The following is a 23,200-nucleotide window of genomic DNA, read 5'->3' on the forward strand; positions in this document are numbered from 1 at the left end:
TACAAAATTAATTTTTTTTCCATTTCTGATACTTGTAATTTGGTGTTCTTTTAAAAAATCAAATTAACCAAGTTTTATATATTTTATTGGTTTATTCATAAAAACCATCTCTTTGACTTATTTATTAGTTCAATGGTTTTGTTTCTTTCAATTTTATTAATTTCTCCTTTGATTTTCAGGATTTCTAATTTGGTGTTTAATTGGGAATTTAAAATTTGTTCTTTTTCTAGTTTTTTTTTTTGTTATGTACAATGTATTGATCTATTCTTTCTCCATTTTACTGATGTAAGTTATTTAGAGATACAATTTTCTCCTAAGTGCTGCTTTGGATGTATTCTAAAAACTTTAGTACGTTGTCTCCTTATTGATAATGAATTGTTCTTTGATCTATTTATTCTTTAGGATAAGGTTAGTTTTCAACTAATTTTTCATTTTTTTCAGAAGCCCTTTGTTGAATGTAATTTTATAGTGTTATGGCATGAAAGTGATACATTTAACATTCCTGCTTTTCTGCATTTGATTATGAGGCCTTTATGTTCTGCTATATGATAATTTTTTGTGAAGGTGCTTATACTACCAAGAAAAGGGTATATTCCTTTCTATTCCCATTCAGTTTTCTCTAGAGGCTCATCAAATCTAGTTTTTCTAAAAGTCTATTCACCGCCTTAGTTTCTTTTTTTGTTTGTTTATTTTTTGGTTTGATTTGTCTGATTCTGAGAGGGGAAGGTTAATATTCTTCTTTGGGAATTTGGATGCTATGCCATTTGGTACACATAGGTTTAATAAATTGATATTATTTTATTGTCTGTGGTAACTTTTACCTAGATATAATTTCCTTCCTTCTACTTTTGCCTTGTGTAAGTAAGGGCTCAAAGGGGAAAGATGGAATTTTGCAACAAGAGCTTGAGTAGCAACATGAGATTCTCATTGCTGAGCAATACAATCTCATACTGAGCCAATCTAGTTGAAGTGAAAGTTTGGAGATTCTTCTTCAGTATGCTCTCTATTTGGTGTGCTGAGTACAAATTCAGCTTGCATCCCAACACAAGATCTCTTGGTTGCTGCACCATCAAGGCTACAGAAGCTATAGATTGGAGGCAATGGATCATGCCCCTAGCCACCATATCAAGCTGTAAGCTGTAGTAAGCTATTGGTCTCAAGTTTTGTCCTAGAGTCTACACTAAAACTCCTGAAGCTATCCCTTTAGCTTCTTGGACAAACAAATGGAATTCTTTGCTATAGTCTGAGATTCCTAGGACAGAAGCTGATATTATAGCCTGCGTTAGGTGTGACAATGCATTGAGATGTTCCTTGGTGAGTTTCAAGGGTTATGAGACTTCATTCCTGGTCAAGTCAGAAAGGCATTTTAAAATTTGACTATAATTGGCAATCCACTGTCTACAAAAACCTGTGACACCTATAAATGCTCTTAGCTGTTTCTTTGACTTTGGTACACTTAAGTTTTGGATGTCAGCTATTCTCTTCTTGGAAATTTTCCTTATACTATTTTCCAAGATGAATCTCAGGTATTCTACCTTTGGAATTACCCACTGTAGTTTGCTTTTTGACACTTTATGCCCTCTTTTGTAGAGGTCAATTGGGAGAGCCTTTGAATCCTGGAGACAGACTTTTGCAGATGGAGAAGCAAGAAGTATATCATCCACATAGTGGATTAGTTTGCTGTGTTTGAACTTGATAGTTTCTAAATCTCTTTTTAGCAATTGGCAAAAGATCAAAGCCGATTCCAAAACTCCCTGTGCAAGACATGTCCAGGAGATCTGATTCCCTTGCCAGGTGAAGGTGGATATTTTCTGGCTGTCCTTGTGGACAGAGATGATAAAATAGGCATCTGAAAGATGGATGACCGAGAACCATTTTGCATTGCTTGGTATTTCAGATATTATGCTGCTTGGACTTGGTGTTACTGTGTGGGTCTTTTTTACAAAATTATTTACTGACCTTATATCTTGCACAAATCACCAAGTTGCTTTGCCTTGAGGATTTAGCTTTTGCATAATAGGGGTGTTATATTCAGAGATTATTGGTGTTAATATTCCCTTCTCCAGGAGGCTCTCAATGATTGGGGTTATTCCTTCCATGGCTTCCTTGCTTAATTTGGATTGAGGAATTCATGGTGGAGTACCATCTTTGACCTCAATCTTAACAGGAGTAGCTGATTTTAAGATTCCCACATCATTGGAATGTCTTGCCCAAACCCCTTCTGGAATGTCTTTTAGAATTTCAAATATGGCTTTGTCATCTGGCTCTTTATCCAATTGCCCAAAGAAAAGCAATGGGTAGTGTTTCAGAGACTGTTGGGGAAGATGTAGGTAAATCTTTCCTGTCTGGTCACACTGTATGGTTGCCCTTATTTTACACAAAAATATCTCAGCCAATCAGGTTCAAGGGACAACTTGGCATCAATAGGAATGTATGGTCTAATGTCAAAGGTCCCAATTTGACCATTTTGTAGTATGATGTCAAGATTTCTGTTTATTTCTGGCTTTTCAGGTAGACCAATGATTCTCAAATTGTCTCTCCTTGATCTGTTTTCCTGATCTGTCATCTTCACAGTGAGATATTTTATTCTTTCTTCTATTTTGTTAGTCTTTTGACCTTGCTTTATTAATTCTCACAGTTTTGCAAGATCGTTGTCTTCCAATTGCCTAATTCTGGATTTTAAAGACTGGTTTTCCTTGTCAGTTTGGTCTATCCTGCTTTTTGTGGCTTCCAGCTATTTCTCCAATTTGGAGTTCTTGTCCTTTAAACTGTTATTTTCTCTTTGAATTATTTCCCACTTTTCTTGCCAGAAGGCTTCCATCTTTTTGATAAGCTCCAATTTAAATTCTTCAAGAGCTGGTGGACAATTTCCTTTTTTTTTTTTTTGGAAGATTTTGGTGCATTTATTTGAATTTCCTCTTCTATTTCCTCTGTAGCCTAGGTTTTTACTCCACAAAAATTTTCCAGGGTCAACCCCTTCTTCTTGTTTTTCTTGGTGGAGGGAGGTTGTTGTTCCTGGGCATTATTTGCCATAACTGTGGAGGTTTTTCCTTCCCTTTTTAGTTAGAAATCTGAGTGAGATGGGCAGGCTCTCTGTGTATGGAGTTAAGGAGCAATGCTTTTGCCTGAGGCAAGCTCTCGAATCTCTGCAGTTTCTGCTGTTTGCTACCCTTCTCTATGCTATCTTCTGGCAAGCACTCATGGTCTGTGCTCTTCAGCCTGCTGGGGTTTCAGGTCTAGCTTCTCTCAGAGGTAGATCTTTGGTGGTCTTAGTCAGATTCCAAGGACCTAGAGGTGACCCTCACTTACTCACTGATTCTGTTGCTCGCTGGCTCTGACTCTGGCTCCTTAGGTGGGGTGGGGGAGGGTAGATAAGCTTGCATTTTGGTGGGAGCTTTTTCACCCCCTTATAGTGTGGAAATGCCCAAATCCCACATACCTTCAATGCTGCACCCTACTGTAGAGTCTCTTCATTCGTATTATTTTGGGTTGTTTGGTCTTTTGAGGTAGTCTATATCCATAGGTGCTGAGGAGAGGAAGAGTCCTGCGTCTAGACTTCTGCCATGTTTACCTGGAAGTCCCCAGTTTGACTATTTTGGATTTAAATTTAGGGACTCTTTGACCTTTCCCTGTTGCCCCTTTTATCTGGACTGACCCTACTATAGTGCTGTCCTCTGGGAATGACTTGAGGACAGACTGGGTGGCACTGGTGTCAATTAAGCTTTGTAATGTTGTTCAGCCACTTTAATCCATACATATGGCACTGGGCTTTTGTTACTTTGAAGCACAGGTGCCATCAGAGCTTGAATATTTAGTTTCCCCAAGTCCCATTCTATATCCAAATTGGTCTCTCCTTGTTCTGAAACCTTGGTTTCTGCTTGCAAGTGTGTTTCCTTTTGCATTTGCTGATTTTCTCTGAGATACTCTTTGTTGTTGCCATGAACATGTCTTGTTTTCCTTTAGTATCTCCATATTGCCACAGTTTGATTGAGTGTCATTTGAGATTATTAACTGTGCAGAGTATTCTCTGTCCCTATTGCTATGCTTGATGTCAGTTCATGTTCAGTTAATGATTTTCCTTCTTTGTGCATGCTTTGTTCAGTTATTGTTGCAGGGGTATTTGCTGATGATGTACATGTAGCTATAGATAGTGTATTCTCTTGAGAAACTTGCATCTCTGAATTCTCTTCAATGTGAGGTGTGTTGGGAATACATGATAGACTATGCATCCCATTCCAGTCTGACATATTTACAAGGTGTAAAGGAATTTGTGGTTCTTGGGTAAACATGAAGCTGTTTTGTGTGTTTATGGCTGTGTTTCCAAAGTCCCATTCATTCCGTTCTCCTGCTTTTTTATGTTGGTTTTTAAGATTTCCTATGTCATGCTGCTCTAAACATTCAGGGATTACTTCAATTCCAGGTTGCATTGCAGTGTTACAATCCTGGCTTTGTGGTTTTAATGTTAGTGGTGTAATGATGTTGCTTGCTAGTATCCCTATGGATGCTTTAGGATGGAATTCCTTGACTGCAGGTTGAGGTTTGATGTTCTTCCTTTGTCAATTGAATTCCCCTTTGCAATAACATTTCCTAGCATCAATTGTTTTGGAGGTCTACATGTTTGGATGCTAGAAATTGCTTCTTGTACCACCTTACTGAACCATCTTTAACTAAGTTCTCTGTGTTATCATGGTTTTCTTCTGCACTCTGCACTTTAAAGTTTATGGAACACCTAGGTAATTTTGTTTCTTTTATTGTTATTACTTTGTTCTTATTTTAGATCATCTTTACTCTGTATTGAGGACTTCTGCAAGTATTCACTTGTAACTTCTACACATTTATCTTTGCATGTCAGTAAGTTCTCCATGTGTGTTATAATGTAATTCATGCTATCTTTATTGCTTTCTTGTACCCCGTTCTGTTTTTCTTGTGTTCCAAAGATCCTGTTCTTTATTTCTATTACATCTCTTTGCAATTCCTCTTCTTCTGCAATTTGTTCTATAGTTTTTCTCTGTGCTATGTTATTCTCAAATATATTTTCAGTAACTAAGTATTGTCCATTTGGTTTCTTTGTCCTATAACTATCCCTGCAACTTTTCTTTATTCCCTTTGATGTTGATGCATTTTCCTGGCTTCATAAAGTGACATTCTTGCTAGTCCCTGAGACTAATTGTGAAAACTTAGGTCTGGCCCCTTGCTGGATCAGGGTCTGCATTGTATTGAGATCCGGTGCCTGTTGGTGTAATGAACAGGTGTTGTTGCAATATTGTGAGTTATTATTGATTGCACTATTGTTTCTAGTGTTGTTGTTGTTGTTGTTGCCATAAGATTTTTTAAAAATATTTTTCTGGTCTATTTGAGCCTTCAAGTTACAAAATCTCACAATGTGCCCAAGTTTTCCACAAACAAAGTACCATTTGGAGGTGAATTGCCTGGCTTGCTGATATTGTACCCTAGGTGGTTTATAAGTTTTGAGGGTAGCCAGGTTTTTTACTTCCTCTATTTCTTTGTGTTTAATAGTGTTTTTTGGCCTCTTTTAATTGTTGCTTCAGGTCCTTTATTTGCTCATCTCTCTCACAGTGCTGTTCCCAATTAGAATAAAAAAAGATACATGGATGATTCTTGCAGATCCTCTAGGCTCATGGTTTCAAATTTTGGACAAAAGTGCTTAAAATAAAGTTTGATTGGAGGGGTACATCCCTTAAGGAATCCTGACATGTTGGATAACCTGTTCATTGTGTTCAGGGAAACTCAAGATTGTTTCAGCAGCTTCCACAAGGCAATCTAGGTATAGGGAAGGATGTTCAGTGAGTTCTTGGTGCATTCTTTTGAATTTGGCCCAAGAAATTGGCTGTGCAGAGAAACTTTTCATACCCACTAAGAGGTCTTCCCTTGCTTTTCTTAAATAGCTCAAATTATGAGGGTTAGAAAGTTCCAGGTCTGCATATTCCAATGGCCAGTCTGTCAAATTTGGATCTTCCCTGGTCTTATTAATGAATTGTTGTTTCTCCTCTGGGGTAAAAAGTTCTCCCAGAAGAAGTTCTATGTCAGAAAAATTCGGATCATATAGTCTAATTGCCTTTTTCAGCTCTTTTATTGATTTATAAAGCTTGAGATAGAACTTGGGCATTCTGTGTTTTAATCCCTCCAAATCTGCAGCAGAGAAAAGTTTATTGATTTTTAAATCCCTGAGTCTTCCTGTAGCATAGTGTGATCCTGGATGGGTAAAATATTTTCTGAACCCTCAGCACCCCCTGTGTCTCGCTTGTCTGTGCCTATAGTGTGTTCTTGATTTGTTCTAGATCAGAGTCCTTTGCAACTGTTTTGGTTGCTTTTAATTCTTGATACATTTCCTTCAGTTTATCTATTTCCTGTAAGGCCAGTACTAACTTTTGTTTATCTGTGTTCTGTGTTTGCCAAAGGTCTTGTGTAGAAAGGTTTTCAAGAAGGTGAAAAGATGCCACAGGGAGATGACTGTCCCATAAGCTACAGGGAAGAATGACCACAATTGCCCCACTTCCCCTTTAATACAGTCCCAGTAGTCCAATAATTTCAATATTGGCAATAGATAGTTTGGAAGCGCATTGTAAATTATGTTATATAACCAAAACCCCATTTGGCCATTTGGGACAGCATAACCAGGTATGCAATCACTACAAGTAGCTTTAGATCCATTTTGCCACTTGTTAGAAAAAAAAGCTTCTAGTAAGGCTTTAAATCTACCCCTTTAAGAACACCACCCCCTTTGGAGTGAGTTTGTGTTCTGTAGACTTTTGGCCAGTGAGGGCTACTATTTTTCAAAATGGCTACTTTCCAACTCCCACTCAGGCTGCCAGTTAGTAAAGATTCTAATAAGTTGACCCCTTCTCTGGCACCCTTCCTGACACTTATCTGAAATCATAATTGCTACCCCTGTGTTTTTTTTAAGAAACTCTTACCTTCCATCTTAAATCACTACTATTAGTTCCCAGTGTCACATGGCTAAGAAGTGTCTGAGACCAGATATTAACCCAGGACCTCCCATTTCAATTCTGGCTCTCAATCCATTGAGCCACTTAGCTTCCTCCACTACTCCTGCTTTTTTAACTTTAGCTGAATCATAATAGATTCTGCTCCAGTCCTTTACCTTTACTCTACGTGTCTCCCTGTTTTAAATGTGTTTTTTGTAGATAGTATATTATGAAATTCAGGCTTATAATCCATTCTCCTATCCTCTTCCATTTTATGAGTGAGTTCATCCCATTCATGTTCAAAAATATGATTATAACTGTGTTTCTCTCCATATTATTTTCCCCCTTTTTCCCTTCCCTTCTTCTCCTTTCAGCTTTTCTTTGTTCACAAAGTTTTTTGTTTCTACTACTGCCTCCCCAAGTTCAACTTCTCTTTTGTCTATCTCCCTCTTTTCTTATTACCTCTCCCATTCTTACTTCCCTATAGGGTAAGATAGGTTTCAACAGCTAACTGAGTATGGATACTATTCATACTTTGCACCAAGTCTGATGAGAATAAGGTTCAACTATTACCAGCCACCACCATCTACCCAACCCTATCTTCCCCTCTACTGTCTTGATTCTTACTTATCTCTTCATGGGAGATAACTTACCTCTAACTTTCTCTTTTTTTTCTGTTTTCCCAGTCAATTCCCATTTCTTATGCCCTGAATTTTTGTGTTTTTTTTTCAATATCATCCTATTATATTCAACTTACTCCTGCTCTCTGTATATGTATATTCCTATTCACTGTCTTCATAGTGAAAAAGTTCCTAAGTATTTTCAGTACCTTAAGTATCCTAAGTATTTTTAAGTATCATAAATATCTTAAGTATGTCAGTTATCACCTTATGTAGTAATGTAATCAGTTTAACCCCATTATTTCCCTTAATTACCTTAAATATCTCAAGTACCTCTTGTGTCATAAGTATCCTAGTTAAACACTTTTCCATGTAGGAATATGACTAGTTTAACCCTATTGAGTCCCTTGATTTTTTCTTTTCTTTTGAGTGTCAAATCTGAAGACAGAATTTTCTTTTCATATGGGTATGTAACCTGGGGTTTTGGTTTTAAAGGATTGCTCTTTTACAAAAGTGAATAATAAGGAAATGGGTTTGATTGTTTATGTTTACACACACACACACACACACACACATATATATCTCAGTGGCATTAATTGTCAACTCCAGGAGGGGAGAGAGATGAGGGGAGGGATAAGACATGAATCATGTAACTATGGAAATTTTTTAAAAATTAAAAAATAATAATAATTCAAAAAAGAAAAAGAAAAAAAAGAATGTTCTTTTTGGCCCTGGGTGTTTCTTCCTGGACTACTAAATTCAATTTTACTGGGCAGATGATTCTTATTTGTAGTCCTAGATCCTTTGGTTTGTGGAATATTATATGTCTTACAATATTGTGTCTAAATTCTTTTTTAATCATAATTTTTAGGCAGTCCAATGATTCTTATGATCTCTCCTGGATCTATTTTTAATGTTGGTTTATTTTTTTTTAATGAAATATTTCAGATTTTCTTCTTTTTTTTTCATTCTTTTGAATTTGTTTTATTGTTTCCTGCTGTCTCATAGCATCATTAGCTTCCATTTGTTCAATTCTAATTTTTAGGGAGCCATTTTCTTGCTTGAGGTTTTATACTTTCCTTTTTAGAGCTTTCATTTTCTCAACCAATTTTTTTCTATCTCTCCTATTTGTTTTGTGATCCTCTTTTAGAACTCTTCCAGGAATTCGTGTTGGGTTTGATATCCTTTTACATTTGCATTTGAGATTTCACACATTTCCATTTTGGCATTGCTGTTTTCTTCTGAGATTGCATTTTGGTCTTCCCTGTTGCTGAAATAGTTTTCTCCAGTCTGCCTTTTTCTTTGTTTCTTTTCTTTTCTTCTCTTTTCTTTTGCTTATTGTTGGGGGGAATGGAGAGCTTTTTTTCATGACCTTGCCTATATGTTGAAACTCAGTTCTACCCCAGGGGTGGAGAGGACTATTTTGGAGTCCCCCCAGCTACAACATTGGATTGAGCTGGATTCTGCTTCTCTGCTTCTAGTCTCCCAGATGTTGTAAGCAACAGTTGTACTTGCACCAGGGCAAGATGGGTCCTGTTTGCTGTCCCTATTTTCTTTGCCTGAAATCCTACTTCACTCTTTTTTCTGTTGGTTCTGCTGCTCCAAAAATTTTTTGAGGCATTTGGGGGCTGGGGGAGGGGTTGTGTGGAGGTGAGTTTGGGAAAACTTGGAACATTCCTTACACTGTCATCTTGGCTGCCAGAAGTAGAAGTCTGCAACATTCTTTTTGTTATGTAACATTGCCTATATGGTTTCCTTCTGGAGCCTTGTATCCAGAAAGGAGGAGAGCTCCTTGGGACCCCTCTATGTCCTTTTTCCTGATTGGATGGAGGCTCACAAAGCCTAATCATAAATAAGAAAACAGACCTCAGACCTTCCAGCCCTCATCCACCCTTTTACTGTCTGAACCATCTTGAAAAACTGACCCACTCAAGAAGACCCTCACACACTTTCTCACCAACCATCAGGAGCTAGTTCTGTGATGGAACAGATTGGACCATAGTAAGATGGCATTATCTATGGCTGCTGAGCTAAGAGTGTCATTAATTTTTTCCTTGACACCAGAGTGGATGATGGGAAACATTGGGGTTAGGATAAGGTAAGAGATACACAGGAACCTGATAATATCTTCATCCCCAGGATGGTTTTCATGGCTCGAGACTATGCCACCCAGAGGTTTGTGTTTGGAAAGTTCATCAAAGACCACCCGTTGCACACCCAGACACTGGCCCGGATGGAGGTGAGAGAGCCCCAAGCCCATTTGTCTCTGGCTTCAGGCTAGGATGACCAGGACCAATTCCAGGAATCCCCAACCCCCAATCACTCTTTACCCAGCCACCATTCAGGAGCCCTCCTACAGAGAGGACACCCCCATTCCCAAAGAGGAAGAGATGATGAACCTGGGCCTGGGGTCCAGCTGAGGCTATAGGCAATGATAGAGATACTTCATACTCTTCTCCCCATGCCCATCCAAGCCATAGGGTGTCAATCTTGATGACCGAGAAGAAGGGAATCCTGGGTGGTCACCCCAGCTCTGTCATCAAGTAGCCATTGAATTCTGGGGAAAATCACAGTCTCTCCCAGCTCAGTTTCTTCAGCTCTGAAAAGAGGAAATGGGGTCAGAGTAGGTGTCAATAAGGCCCCTTCTAGGGCTAAAAGGAGATGCTCGATATTTTCTCTGATAGAGGGTGGTGATGAGCCAAACTGGCTAGAAGAAGGGTGAGAATGAGCCTTAAATTAGCATTTGCTGATGGCTGATCCTCCCCCCCCGCCACCTTTGGGGTTGAAGTTAATCATGCACAGAGACAGCCGTCACTTGCCCCAGCCCAGGCCCTTCCTGGCTCACTAGTCCTTCCTTCTTCCTGGCTTGACAGGTGCAGGTTCGAGGCGGGTTCCTCTTGGTTATGGAGCTGGTCAGGTTACTTGGCCTGGAAGAGACCAATATGGCAACCACACAAGACTCTCACCTCCTCCGACTGCTGGCGTCTGTGGCCAAGCTTTACACTGGAAAGCAGGTGAGAACCCTGGAGACAGAGGAGGTGAGACAGACAGGTTCTGGGGCTGCCGCTGAGGGCCTGGGCTCATCTCTGTAGTTCTTCATGATCCTCCCCTGTCATCTCAGTCCAGAAGCAGAGTGATATAATGGGACACGGAGGGCATTGGCCTTGCCCCTGGAAGAGCTGGGTTCTACCACACAGCTATGTGACTATGGACCAAGTCACTGAGCCTCAGTCTCCTAATCTGCAAACTGGGGATGTGTTTTATAAACCCTAAAGCCCTATATAAAGTGGGGGGAGATACCAAAGGAACACACCTTCATTAAGCATCTACTGTGTGCCAGGTAGTGTGCTGAATGCTTCATAAATAAGTTCTCATTTGATCCTCACAACATCCCTGGGAGACAGGGGCTATTTTAAGCCCCCTTACGTTCTGTTGTCAAACCAATATTAAGTGTCATTCTAAAGCAGAAGAGTGGTGAGGGCTAGGCAGTTGGGGCTAAGGGACTTACCCAGTGTCACATAACTAAGAAGTGTCTGATACTAGATTTGAACCCAGGTCCTTCCATCTTCATGCCTGGTTCTCTATCCATTGTGTGGTCTAGCTGCCCCAGGTAGGTGCTATTATTAAATCCATTTTACAGTTGAGGAAACTGATTCAGAACGTGGTCAAGCAACTTGCCCAGGGTTACAGAGCAAGTGTCAAGGTCTGATTTGAACTAGAATTTTGACTCCAGGTCCAGCACTCTAACCACTACACCACCAAGCTGCCTCACAGCTAAAGGGTGCCTATTTGCTCTTAAAGAACCTTATGAGGCCAGCAGACTCCATGAGAGAAACTTGCAGATACAAAAAGATGGTGACTTGCCCAGGGAACCTCAATTTGAGAGAGCACCCAGTCCAAGCAGCACCAAGCCAACAATCCCCTCAATCAACAGTCCCCTGACAAATGAAGACACCCCCTTTCCTGAGGACCCCCCCAAAGAAGGAGGAACCTCTGAGGCAGGATCTCCTTGGTCCTGGAGGATGGAGCTGATGGTTCAGAAGGCACCACAGGGCCCAAGAGAACAAGTCTAGTGTCCATATGACACCCTTGAAGCAGTTGAACAGAGCTCATTGTCCATCCCTTCCCTCCAGCAAATTCTCTCCAAGTCCATGTAACTTCAACCAAAGCCATATGGCTTGGACGTGGACTCGAGACCCCTCCCCATCCTCATTGCCTCTTTTGGCTACTTTCTAGCTGCTCGATTTGTTGTTCAGTTGTTTCAGTCACATCTGACTCTTCATGGCCCCAACTGAAATTTTCTTGGCAAAGATCCTGGAGCAATTTGCCATTTCCTTCTCCAGCTCATTTTATGGAAGAGGAAACTGAGGCAAACAGAGTTTAGTGACTTTCCCAGAGTCACACAGCTACTAAGTGCCTGAGGTGAGATTTGAATTCACAAAATTGAGTCTTCTTGATTTCAGGCCCAGTGTGCCACCTAGACAGCCTGTAGCTCATCAATGTCCTTCCCTAAAATAGGTCATAAGAGGGGCAGTGGACAGGCAACTAGGCCTGGAGACAGGAAAACTTGGGTTCAAATCTGGCCTCAGACAAGTGCTTGCTGTGTGACGTTCGGCAAGTCACTTAATGCCCATTGTCTAGCTCTTAGCACTCTTCTGCCTTGGAACTGATACTTATTGATTCTAAGACAGACACTAAGATTTTTTTAAAATAACAAACTAAAATAAAATAGGTCATGAGAACTGAACCCAATCTCCCAAATATGGTCTAAAACTCATCCTTCCTTGCTGGTGAAATAAATTTCTCCCACCTTTTGAAGAATAAAATTATTGTTAAAGTAAACCAAAAAAAATTAATTTTTATGCTTTTTGGAGAGAGCTCCAACAGATGCCTGGATTATTATTTTTTAAAACTGCTACCTTCCATCTTAGAATCAATACTGTGTATTGGTTCCAAGGCAGAAAAGTGGTAAGGACTAGGCAATGGGATTTAAGTGACTTGCCCAGGGTCACACAGCTGGGAAGTGTCTAAGGCCAAATTTGAACCCAGGACTTTCCATCTCTAGGCCTGGCTCTCAATTCACTGAGCTACCCAGCTGCCCCCAGATGCCTGGATTATTAAATCCCTCCTTTCATACTCCATTCCACATCTGGGCCAAGCTTGGGATCTGTTTTCCAAAGTCATCTATTTCCTCTTTCTGTCTAGGTGATCTGTAAAGTATTCTGAAATAATCTGTCTCCCGTTTCCCTCTTTGTTGACATATAGCCAAATGTTCTCCCTATCTTACTCTTCCCTCTTGAGGTTTCCTCACCAAGTACTTCTTTTGAGCATACAATGCTGCTCAGCTTCCCCCAAACCCTCACACTTGCTTCTCTAATTTCCCTTAAATAAGACATAACCTTGTAGATCTATATTCCAATTGTGAATCTCATCTTTTTTAATTTTTCAAATATTTTCTATTTTTCAATTATATGTAAAATATATTTAAATATAACCTTTTAAAATTTAAAGTTCCAAATTCCTTCCCTCCCTCCCTCCCCTCACCCCTCCTTCAGAAGGTAGACAGTTTGACAAAGGTCATACATGTGCCATTGTGCAAAACGTATTTCCATATTATTCAGGTTCTGAAAGAAAACACAGACAAAAATCAAAACAAGAAACAAGAAAATAAAGTTAAAAAAGCATGCTTCAATCTGCATTCTGATTCCATCAATTCTTTCTCTAGAGGCTGGTGGCATTTTTCATTGTGACTCCTTTGGAACTGCCTTAGATCACTATATTCCTGATAATGAAGGGATTGGGGAGGATTGAAGAGGTAGGTCCTGGGGATAAGGAAGAATTGGTAACAGGGAATGGAGGAGATGAAAGGACAGAGACTCAGGAGGGCTGGAGAGGTAAAGTGGAGGAATACCCTCTGTGGCTGAGAGGCTGTCTTTAAAATTCCCTCACACTCATCCCACAGGAGAGGTACCCCCTGGGTAAGGTTAGGTTAATGATGACAGGACCAGTGTCCTTGAGAGAACTTCTGAGGACTAATGGAGATTACTTAGCACAGTATGACTAGTAGTTGAACCCCAGGAGTTCCCCTTGTCTGGCATACTGTTACTGTTGGCTCTTGTTGTTTCGCCTAGGATAATGGTTAGCTGAATCATCAGCCTCTCATTCTTTGTTCTCCCTTCAATATGAATCTGACTGCAATTTTCTATTTCTCGAGAAGTTTAATCATTATAGTAAATCAAGAAAGAGGATAGGTTTAAGGGAAGAAGAGACCCTACTGGGTTTTTAGTTTTTCTTCAGCTGAGCCCAGATGGCTCTACTTCAACTTATCTATCTTCTTCTTAGCTAACCAATGTCTCTATCCTACCTTAACAAGTGGCAAGGGTCCTTCTTGGGAAGGTCAAGGGATGAAAATGATATTCTGGGTGACCCCCCGAAGTTAAGGGACCAGCCCCTTCTCAGCAGCTGTTGTTGTTTGTTCTTCCTCTAAAGGATGCTCTCAAACATACAGGAAACTTCTTTTTCTTCTGGGTACGGGAAATGGAGGCAAGACTTTTCCACAGGCTGGGATCTAGAGCTCCAGGTCTTTGCTCCACACTTGACTGAGTTCAGAGGGCAAAAGCCTTCAGTTAGCAATTTCTCTCACAATCCTCTTCTCCCACTTTAACTGTCATTCCCCCTCCTGTCACATTCCAACTGATGTCTGCTCCATCTCAGTGGGCAGAAATACAAAAGCTTGATTCACAGTTTTCCTTTCCACAATCATCCCCATTTTATGTTGTGACCTTCCCAAGGTCACTATTATACTTACCAAGCTAACAATCTAATTTCTAACAACTCCCCCCAAAATAATAAACTTCCCTCAATTACTCTATCTCTATTCTATGCTTACTTTATCTAATCTAAGGAATTTTATGCAGGAAAGTTTTGGATAAGGGTAGTTTGGGGTTTTACAATAAAATTCAGTACAATAACTTTTTTTGAACAGAACATTACAAAGAACTGTGAATCTTTATGCTAATACTACTTACTCTTGCTAAGTTAAACTAATAGTTTTCCTACTTTACCTATCTATAATTATTTGCAAACTATTTAATCCATATATATTTGTATTAAACACAATTTCAGCATCAGCTTTAAAATAAACAATTAAAACTTTACTATCTGTCAATGCAATTTACTTCTATTCCTAAATATAACTATCTATTCTATATCTAAATTTAACTCCTAATCTATTCCCTACTTATTATATTTTCTACATCCTTATTCTAATCTATAACCTAGTCTTATGTACAGTGTATGTACATGCTATGTTACATATTTACAGACTGTATCACTGTTACTGACCTAATTACAGTGTATACTTTATTTACAGAGATTATTAATTAGATTTTATTAATTTCTCCTTTGACTTTTAGGATCTCTAATTTAGTCTTCATCTGAGGATTTTTAATTTGTTCACTTTCTAGTTTTTTTATTTGCATGCCCAATTCATTGACCTCTGCCCTCCCTAATTTCTTAATATATGAACTCAAGGATATAAATTTCCCCCTGATTACTGCTTTGGCTGCATCCCATAGGTTTTGAAAGGATTTCTCATCATAGTCATTTTCTTCAATGAAATTATTCATTGTTTCTATGATTTGTTCTTTAACTAACCGGTTTTGGAGAATCATATTGTTTAATTTCCAATTAATTTTTGTTTATCTCTCCATGTACCCTTACTAATTAATTATTTTCATTGCATTGTAATCTGAGAAGGTTGCATTATTATTTCTGCTCTTTTGCATGTTTGCAATGTTTTTATGCCATAATACATGGTCAATTTTTGTGAATGTACCAGGTGCTGCTGAAAAGGTGTATTCCTTTTTGTCCCTATTTATTTTTCTCCACATATCTACTAACTCTAATTTTTCTAAGATTTCATTCATTTCTCTTACCTCTTTCTTATTTATTTTTTGGTTTGATGTATCTAGTTCAGATAGAGGAGGGTTCAGGTCTCCCACTAGTATAGTTTTTCTTTCTATTTCATCCTTAAGCTCCAGTAGTTTCTCCTTTAGAAATTTGGATGCTATGCCATTTGGTGCATACATGTTGAGTACTGATATTTCCTCATTGTCTATACTGCCTTTTATCAGGATGCAATTATCTTCCCTAGATTTATTTTTACTTCGGCTTTGTCAGATATCATGATTGCGACTTCTGCCTTATTTTTATCAGTTGATGCCCAGTAGATTTGGCTCCATCCTCTTACTTTCACCCTATGCGTATCTACCTTCCTCATGTGTGTTTCTTGTAGACAGCATATGGTAGGATTTTGGATTCTAATCCACTCTGCTATTCACTTGCATTTTATGGGTGAGTTCATTCCATTCACATTCAGAGTTATGATTACTAGCTGTGTATTTCCCAACATTTTGATTTCTACTCCTGGTCCTGCCTTTTCTTCTTTCACTATTTCCCTCTACACCAGTGTTTGTTTTTAATCAATCCCCCTAGTTCCCACCCTTATTTTAATTCCCTTTCTACCCCCTCCATTCTTATCACCCCCTTATTTTCCTTGCAGTCTTTCTAAAACTACCCCCACCCTCCCTTGTACTGCTTCCCTTCCCACCAGTCCATTTGTTACCCTTCTACTCCCCTATAGGGCACAAATCTATTCTCTGCCCCCATGGATTGGATTGTTCTTCCCTCTTTGGGTCAATTTCAATGAACATAAGAGTTAAGTATTTCCTATCTCCAACCTCTTTACCCTTCCAGTGTATTGCTCTTCTCCCCCCTCCTGCCATGAGCTTCTTTGTGACATATAAATTTACCCCCTTTTGTTTCTTTTCCATTTCTTTTAGTATTAACCTCTTTTTAAGCTCTAGTTGTGTATATATATATACATGTATATGCATTTATGCATACATATATCTATATACCTATTTATGTCTTGTCATTTCATCCTATACAGTTTGTCACTTTTCCCTCTAAGTATAATTATTCTATCTGCCCAGTTGATAATAACAATTTTTAAGAGTTACCAATGACCTCTTTTCTTATAGGGATACATATCATTTTAACTTATTGAGTCTCTTTTAAAAAAGGTGGGTTTTTTTCTTTTTTCCCTCTTTTTTAATTACCTTTTAATGATTCTCTTGAGTTCTTTGCTTGGGCATCAAATTTTCCATTCAGGTCTGGTCTTTTCTTTACAAATTCTTGGAATTCTTCTATTTTGTTGAATGACCATACTTTCTCCTGCAAGAATAAAATCTTGTTTTGCTGGGTAGTTGATTCTTGGTTGTAGACCCAGTTCCCTTGCTTTCCAGAATATCATATTCCATGGCTTTCAGTCCTTCAGTATGGATGTAGCCAGATCCTGCGTTATCCTCACTGTGACAAGTTTTTAATAAAGCAATGAGCTCTGCCTCTTGAATGCTCACATGCTTTGGTAAGGATGCATACCATAATCTCTCTGTTTGTGTTACTACTGCTGATCTGGTGTACCTTTCGCCGTTAAATATCATGCTTGAACCATTTGTATACATTCCAATATTGGCATGTTCCAGGGGGATGTCTTTTAAATCATTTCTTGGTTTCTCTACGAATGATATTGTTTCCTGGCAATTATTTATGAGTTTCCCTTCTGTGGGGAGCCATCTTACCCCCGCTGTCTGACAGAGTCGCAGTCTGGGGAAGTGGAGACTGCAAAGCAGTGCCCAGAAAATAAGGTACCCACAGAATCCCCTCTATATGACTTCTCTAATTTCCCTTTCTAATGGAATTGTTATGATTATTGTTCTCTCCCCAATATAGGAGTAATAATATGAGAGCAAATACTTATAGGGTTAACACATATATGTCCCATTTTAACCCCCTTAGAATAGGACCCCAAAAAGAGTATATTTGCAGAATTAAAACCCAAAGATCACTACTCATTACCACCTCATTTCTTTCTCTTAGCAGAGGCATATTCAGAGGCCTCACACCCATTGCAGGCCAAGCATGTCAAATACATCAATCATTCCTCTAAAACACAAGTTACAGACACACTTCACTGGTTTGTTATGTTTACCATAGACAGTCAACTTTGCCAGGTGCTTGAATCAAACACAAGAAAAATGCAACTTGAAAATTGAGGAACATTCCAATTCTGGTCTACTTTAAGTTACCCTCTAACCCCATACCTAGCTATGAAATATTTTGTTACCCATTTCCCAAGTAATTGTGATTAATTGTGAAAGCTGATCAAAAGCAACAATGATTCTCCTAGCTGGTCATCCCATAGGTCAGGGGGAACTAACCTCCAGATCACCCTAAGTCATTCATCTATTTCTGTTATAGCAACAATGTTTCGCTGACTATCTCCTTGGGCTTCACGTCTGTTGTTAGGTTCTGTGGAAACAAGTATATTGAGAAATGATTGTGTGCCAGCAAAGTATGTACTCACTAAACCTATAAAATAAAAGCAAACCCTGTGCATGGCAGAACTCTGTGTGATGTCTAAACACAGGATTGAGCACACAGTTTCTCTTATCACTTATTCAACTGACTGACACACCTAGACAGAGGACCCTAAACGTTGAGAGACCTCAGGCTCAGTTCTCTAAGCCCTTAAAATGGAAGATCTGGATAAAGATGGCCAGATTCAGTGGTTGGCAACATTTTAATGTTATGTTTTCGTTGCTTAGTAACACAATCTCATATTAAGAAAATCTTTGCTGTGTGCAAGCTTGTAAATGACATTTCTTCAATATGGACTCTAGTAGGTGTGACGAGTATACATAAGTTTTTATCTTAATACCAAATCAGATGACTTTTGAATCATGGTTGCTGTGGCTGTGATTGCTCTCAAACAGGGAATCGTTCCTTTCTCAATTATGTCCAGCTGTATACTGTAATATGCCACAGGACTAAAATTGGGTCCTAAAGTTTGGACTAACACTCCAGAATCTATGCCTCTTGCTTCATGTACAAAGAGATAGGATTCTTTGTTATAGTCTGGAATACCTAAGGCTTGGAGATGCTCTTTTGTCAGTTTCAGTGGTTCTGTGACTGTTTTTGGTTAAGTCCAGGCATTTTGTTATTTGGCTATAGCCTGGGATCCATTGTCTATAGAAACCTGTTACTCCTAAAAAGGCTTTCAGTTGTTTCTTAGTCTTTGGCACACTGAGTTTTTGGATGTCCTCTACTCTTTCCTTGGAAATCTTTCTCATCCCCTTTTCCAAGATAGATCATAGGTATTCAACTTTAGGCATGACCCATTGTCATTTTGATTGGAAACTTTGTGGCCTTTCTTATATAGTTCTAAGAGGAGTTTTTTGCTTTCTTGGTAACAAACTTTAGCAGATGGGGATGCAAGAAGAATGTCATCCATATAGTGCATGATTTTGCTTTCTTTGAATTGGATGGTCTTTAAATCTTGTTGCAGGATTTGGCAAAATGCTGTTGGGCTATTGCAGAAACCCATGGGCAATCTTTTCCAAGTTAACTGAGTCCCATTCCAAGTGAAAGCAAAGACTTTTTGGCTTTCCTTTGCTATCGGAATGCTAAAATAAGCACTACACAGATCAATGACCAGTATAATATCTAGATTTACTTGAAATTTCTGAAATTATTTTAGGTGGGCTTGGAATGACTGCATGGGACTTTTTTTACAAAGTTATTTACTGCTCTTAAATCTTGGACCAGTCTCCATTGAATTTTTCCTTCAGTCACATTTTGCTTTCTTTATGGGTATTATTGGTGTGGTGTACTCTGAAATTGTTGGGATTAGAATTTTCTGTTCTAACAGGCTCGGGATTATTGGGTTGATTCCGTCTATTGCTTTTTTCTTAATTTGTATTGTGGTATCTTTGGTGGTGTCCCTTCTTTAACTTCTATTTTTACTGGTGTTGCTGACTTTAAAATCCCTATATCTGTATAATGTGTAGCCCAAAGCCCTTCTAGTATTATATCTAGTATTAACTTGGTATTTCAATTATTGTATTAGTATTTCAAATATTGTACCTTCATTCTGATCTTTTGACCTGCTCTGTTTCTGACCTGGGCTGGTTCACCCTTCCTTAGGCAACCTGATGGTCTCCCATTCCCAGGGGGTCACCATACTGATGCTGAACTTAGTGGGGACACCTGATTAGCATCTCACACAGCAGCCCAGAACTCCTGGACTCCAATCCTCCAGCCTCAGCCTCCCAAGTAGCTAGGCCTACAGGCACGCACCAACACACTCCAACTTCTGTCTGCTCCATCTCAGTGGGCAGAAATGCAAAAGCTTGATTCAGTTTTCCTTTCCACACTGAAAATAGCTAAGTCATTCACAGTTGAACATCATATAATATTGCTGTTAATGTGTACAATGTTTTCCTGGTTCTGCTCATTTCACTTTGCATTAGTTCATGCAAGTCTTCCCAAGTTTCTTCTGAAACCTTCCTGCTCATCATTTCTTATAGCACAATAGTATTATATCAGTCATGTACCACAACTTCCTCAGCTTTTACACAATTGATAGACACCCTGTAATGATTAAAATAGTTGGAGCCATAAACTGTGACAGATAAAAGAGTGGTTGCCTTAAACTTTGACTGCAAATATATGTTTTTTATATTAAAAATAAAATGATCGCCAGGGAAAAATTCCCAAATATGAAATATACCCAAGTCAGCTGGGTTTTTATGGAGATTTTAATTAATACAAATGAAAGAATTAAAGAAAAGGGAGAGAAACAGAGTAAGAGGGAATAGTAGGAAAAGGGCTAGACCAGCTTAGGCCAGCCTTAAGGCTTAAGCCTTAAGAGAGAGATCAGTCAGTCTTTTATCAACTCACCACAAGATTTGTCCTAGCAAGACTCTAGTGTTCAGAGAGACACCAGTTCAGCTTTGGCCAGCTCAATCTCCAGAGAGTTCTCTGAGAGAGTCCCTTGCTCTCAGCTTCTCATCTCCTTTTAAAGAGAATTTTCTCCTATGTCACCTCCCCTAAGTTCTCACATCTATCAATCACAGTAGATATTTTCCAAAGGACAGACCATTCTTAATTTACACCTGAGTAGACTAAACTTTTGAGTAAGTTCTCACCTCTTTGCCACTTGCAAGTTTACAAGTTGCCTGACCTTTATAGGTACTTAGCACCCTTTTGTATTAGATCTAAAAATAGGCACAGCTTAAGAGCTTTTGCCTTACTATAAGTATGGGTTAATTATTTTTCATTGTTCAGCAAGGAGTTTACAACTTTATCTTCCCCTAAGGCATGCTTAAGTATGGGTGGAGTAGAGTTCTCACATTCCTGACTAAGTCCCTTCATTGTTTAAAGTGGGGAATGGTCTTAACCAAGTGTTCTGAAGTAGGGTCTGAGAATTTTTAAGGTTCACAACCCCCTCAATTTCCAATTCTTTCCCATCACACACATACAAAAAAACTGCTAGAAAAAAATTTTGCACATATAGGTCCTGTTGCATTTTCCCCCCTTCTCTTTGGAATACAGACCCTAGTAGTGGTGTTGCTTATCCCTGGTTTTATAGAACTTTGGACATAGTTCCAAATTGCCCTCCAGAATGGTGGATCAGTTCACAACTCCACCATGCATTAGTATCCCAATTTTACCACATCTTCACCAACATTTTTCACTTTTGTTTACTATCATATTGGCCAATCTGACAGCTATAAGGTGGCACTTGAGAGTTGTTTTAATTTGCATTTTTCTAATCAAAAGGGATTTAGAACATTTTCCATATGATTATTGATAGCTTTCATTTCTTCATCTGAAAATGACTTCTTCATATCCTTTGACCATTTGTTGATTAGGGAATGGCTTCTGTTGTTATAAATTTGCTTAGTTTTCTACATATTTGAGAAATGAGACCTTAGCAGAGGATTTGCTATAAACCACCCCCACCTAAGTTTGTTACTTACCTTCTCATCTTGGTTACATTGGTTTTATTTGTACAAAACATTTTTTAAATTATTTATTTTTTTAATTAAATTAGAATATTTTTTCCATAGTTACATGATTCATGTTTTTTCCCTCCGCTCTCCTGGAGCCAATGATCAATTCCACTGGGTTTTACATGTATCATTGTCCAAAACCTAGTTCCATATTATTAATATCTGCAATAGAGTGATCATTTAAAGTCAACATCCCCAATCATATACCTATTGAACCATGTAATGAATGTTTTCTTCTGGGTTTCTACTCCCACAGTTCTTTCTATAGATGTGGATAGTGTTCTTTCTTGTAAGTCCCTCAGAATTGTCCTGGATCCTTGCATTGCTGCTAGTAGAGAAGATTGTGCCACAGTGTATCTGTCTCTGTATATAATGTTCTCCTGGATATGCTCCTTTCACTCTGCATCAATTCCTGGAGGTCGTTCCAGTTCACATGGAATCCTTCCAGGTCATTATTCCTTTCAGCACAATAATATTCCATCACCATCAGATATCTCAATTTGTTCAGCCATTCCTCAATCAATGGACACCCCCTCATTTTCCAGTTTTTTGCCAATACAAAGAATGTGGCTATGAATATTTTTGTACACATATTTTCTCCTATTATCTCTTTAGGGGTACAAAACCTTTTAAATTTAATATAATTGAAATTTTTCTTTTTCCATCTTGTAATGTTCTCTATCTCTTGTTTGGTCATAAATTTTTCCCTTCTCCACAGATCTGACAGGCAAACTATTTTACGTTCCCATAGTTTACTTATGGTATCACCCTTATGTCTAAATCATATACCCATTTTGACCTTGTCTTGGTATAGGGTGTGATATACTGGTCTATACCTAGTTTCTTCCTTATTGTTTTCCATTTTTCCTGGCAGTTTTTGTCAAATAGTAAGAGTTCTTGTCCCAAAAGCTGGGATCCTTGGGCTTATTGTACTCTAAATTTCTGTAGTCATTTACTATTGCATATTGTGTACTGGGGTGTATGGGGTGTTCAGGGAGGGGTAGTATCTCTGGTATGGAGGGCTTGTCGTGCCCTCTTAGGGCAGCTCTCCAGCCTCTGACCCCCACCTGACACCCAGCTCTCACTTGTGGCTCCCAGTAGCTGCTAGCATGCGGCAGCGGCCACACCCCGGGCAATGGCTTCGACAGGCCAGCTAAACCTTGTGAGGGTAGCCATCGGGTCGTTGACCCCTGGTGAACCAGGGCTTTGCTCACCCAGCATGTGAAGACTGCTTCAGCCGAACCGACGGAAGAAACCAATAAGAAGGTTCAACGGCTGAGAGGGCGACGCAGCAAAGCACTATGGAGTGCTCGGGGCGTGTTGGAGCACAAAAGACAACACGGCCACCCAATGCAGCTGAGGAAGTCTCCAGGTGTAACGATTTTTTGTGCCACTGGACCCAGGCTTCCAATGCCGAGAGAATGGGACTGTCTCTGTGCATCGGCTTTTCCACTTAAATCTTCTTCACGCAGAAGTGCCTTTGTGCACACTCATCTACATCACAGATGAAAGTGCACAAAGACAAATGTCATCCTTGGTTACCGAGAGACTACTACTGTATTGTGTACCTAACCTATTCCACTGATCCACTCCTCAGTCATCCACTTTGAGGTTCACCTTTCATCAAACTCTCATTTGCGGCTCCAAGAAGCTGGAGCATGGGCAGTGACCACATCTAGGTACAATCGTTTTGGTTGGGGGGGAGCTAATCTAG

At 39.2% G+C, this 23,200-nt stretch overlaps 1 protein-coding gene across 2 annotated transcripts in view; it reads left to right on the forward strand.

Moving 5' to 3' along the window:
• LOC100030876 (acyl-CoA dehydrogenase family member 11-like) overlaps window positions 1–23,200 on the forward strand; it is a 50,953-nt gene that overhangs the window by 22,753 nt on the left and 5,000 nt on the right. For both annotated transcript variants that reach the window (XM_056821527.1, XM_056821526.1), the window contains exons 7-8: window positions 9,707–9,806; window positions 10,441–10,581. In XM_056821527.1, the coding sequence (XP_056677505.1) occupies window positions 9,707–9,806; window positions 10,441–10,581 (241 nt within the window). The remainder of the gene's footprint in view (window positions 1–9,706; window positions 9,807–10,440; window positions 10,582–23,200) is intronic.

The sequence above is a fragment of the Monodelphis domestica genome, chromosome 3, assembly GCF_027887165.1.
Source record: "Monodelphis domestica isolate mMonDom1 chromosome 3, mMonDom1.pri, whole genome shotgun sequence".
Classification (NCBI taxonomy): domain Eukaryota; kingdom Metazoa; phylum Chordata; class Mammalia; order Didelphimorphia; family Didelphidae; genus Monodelphis; species Monodelphis domestica.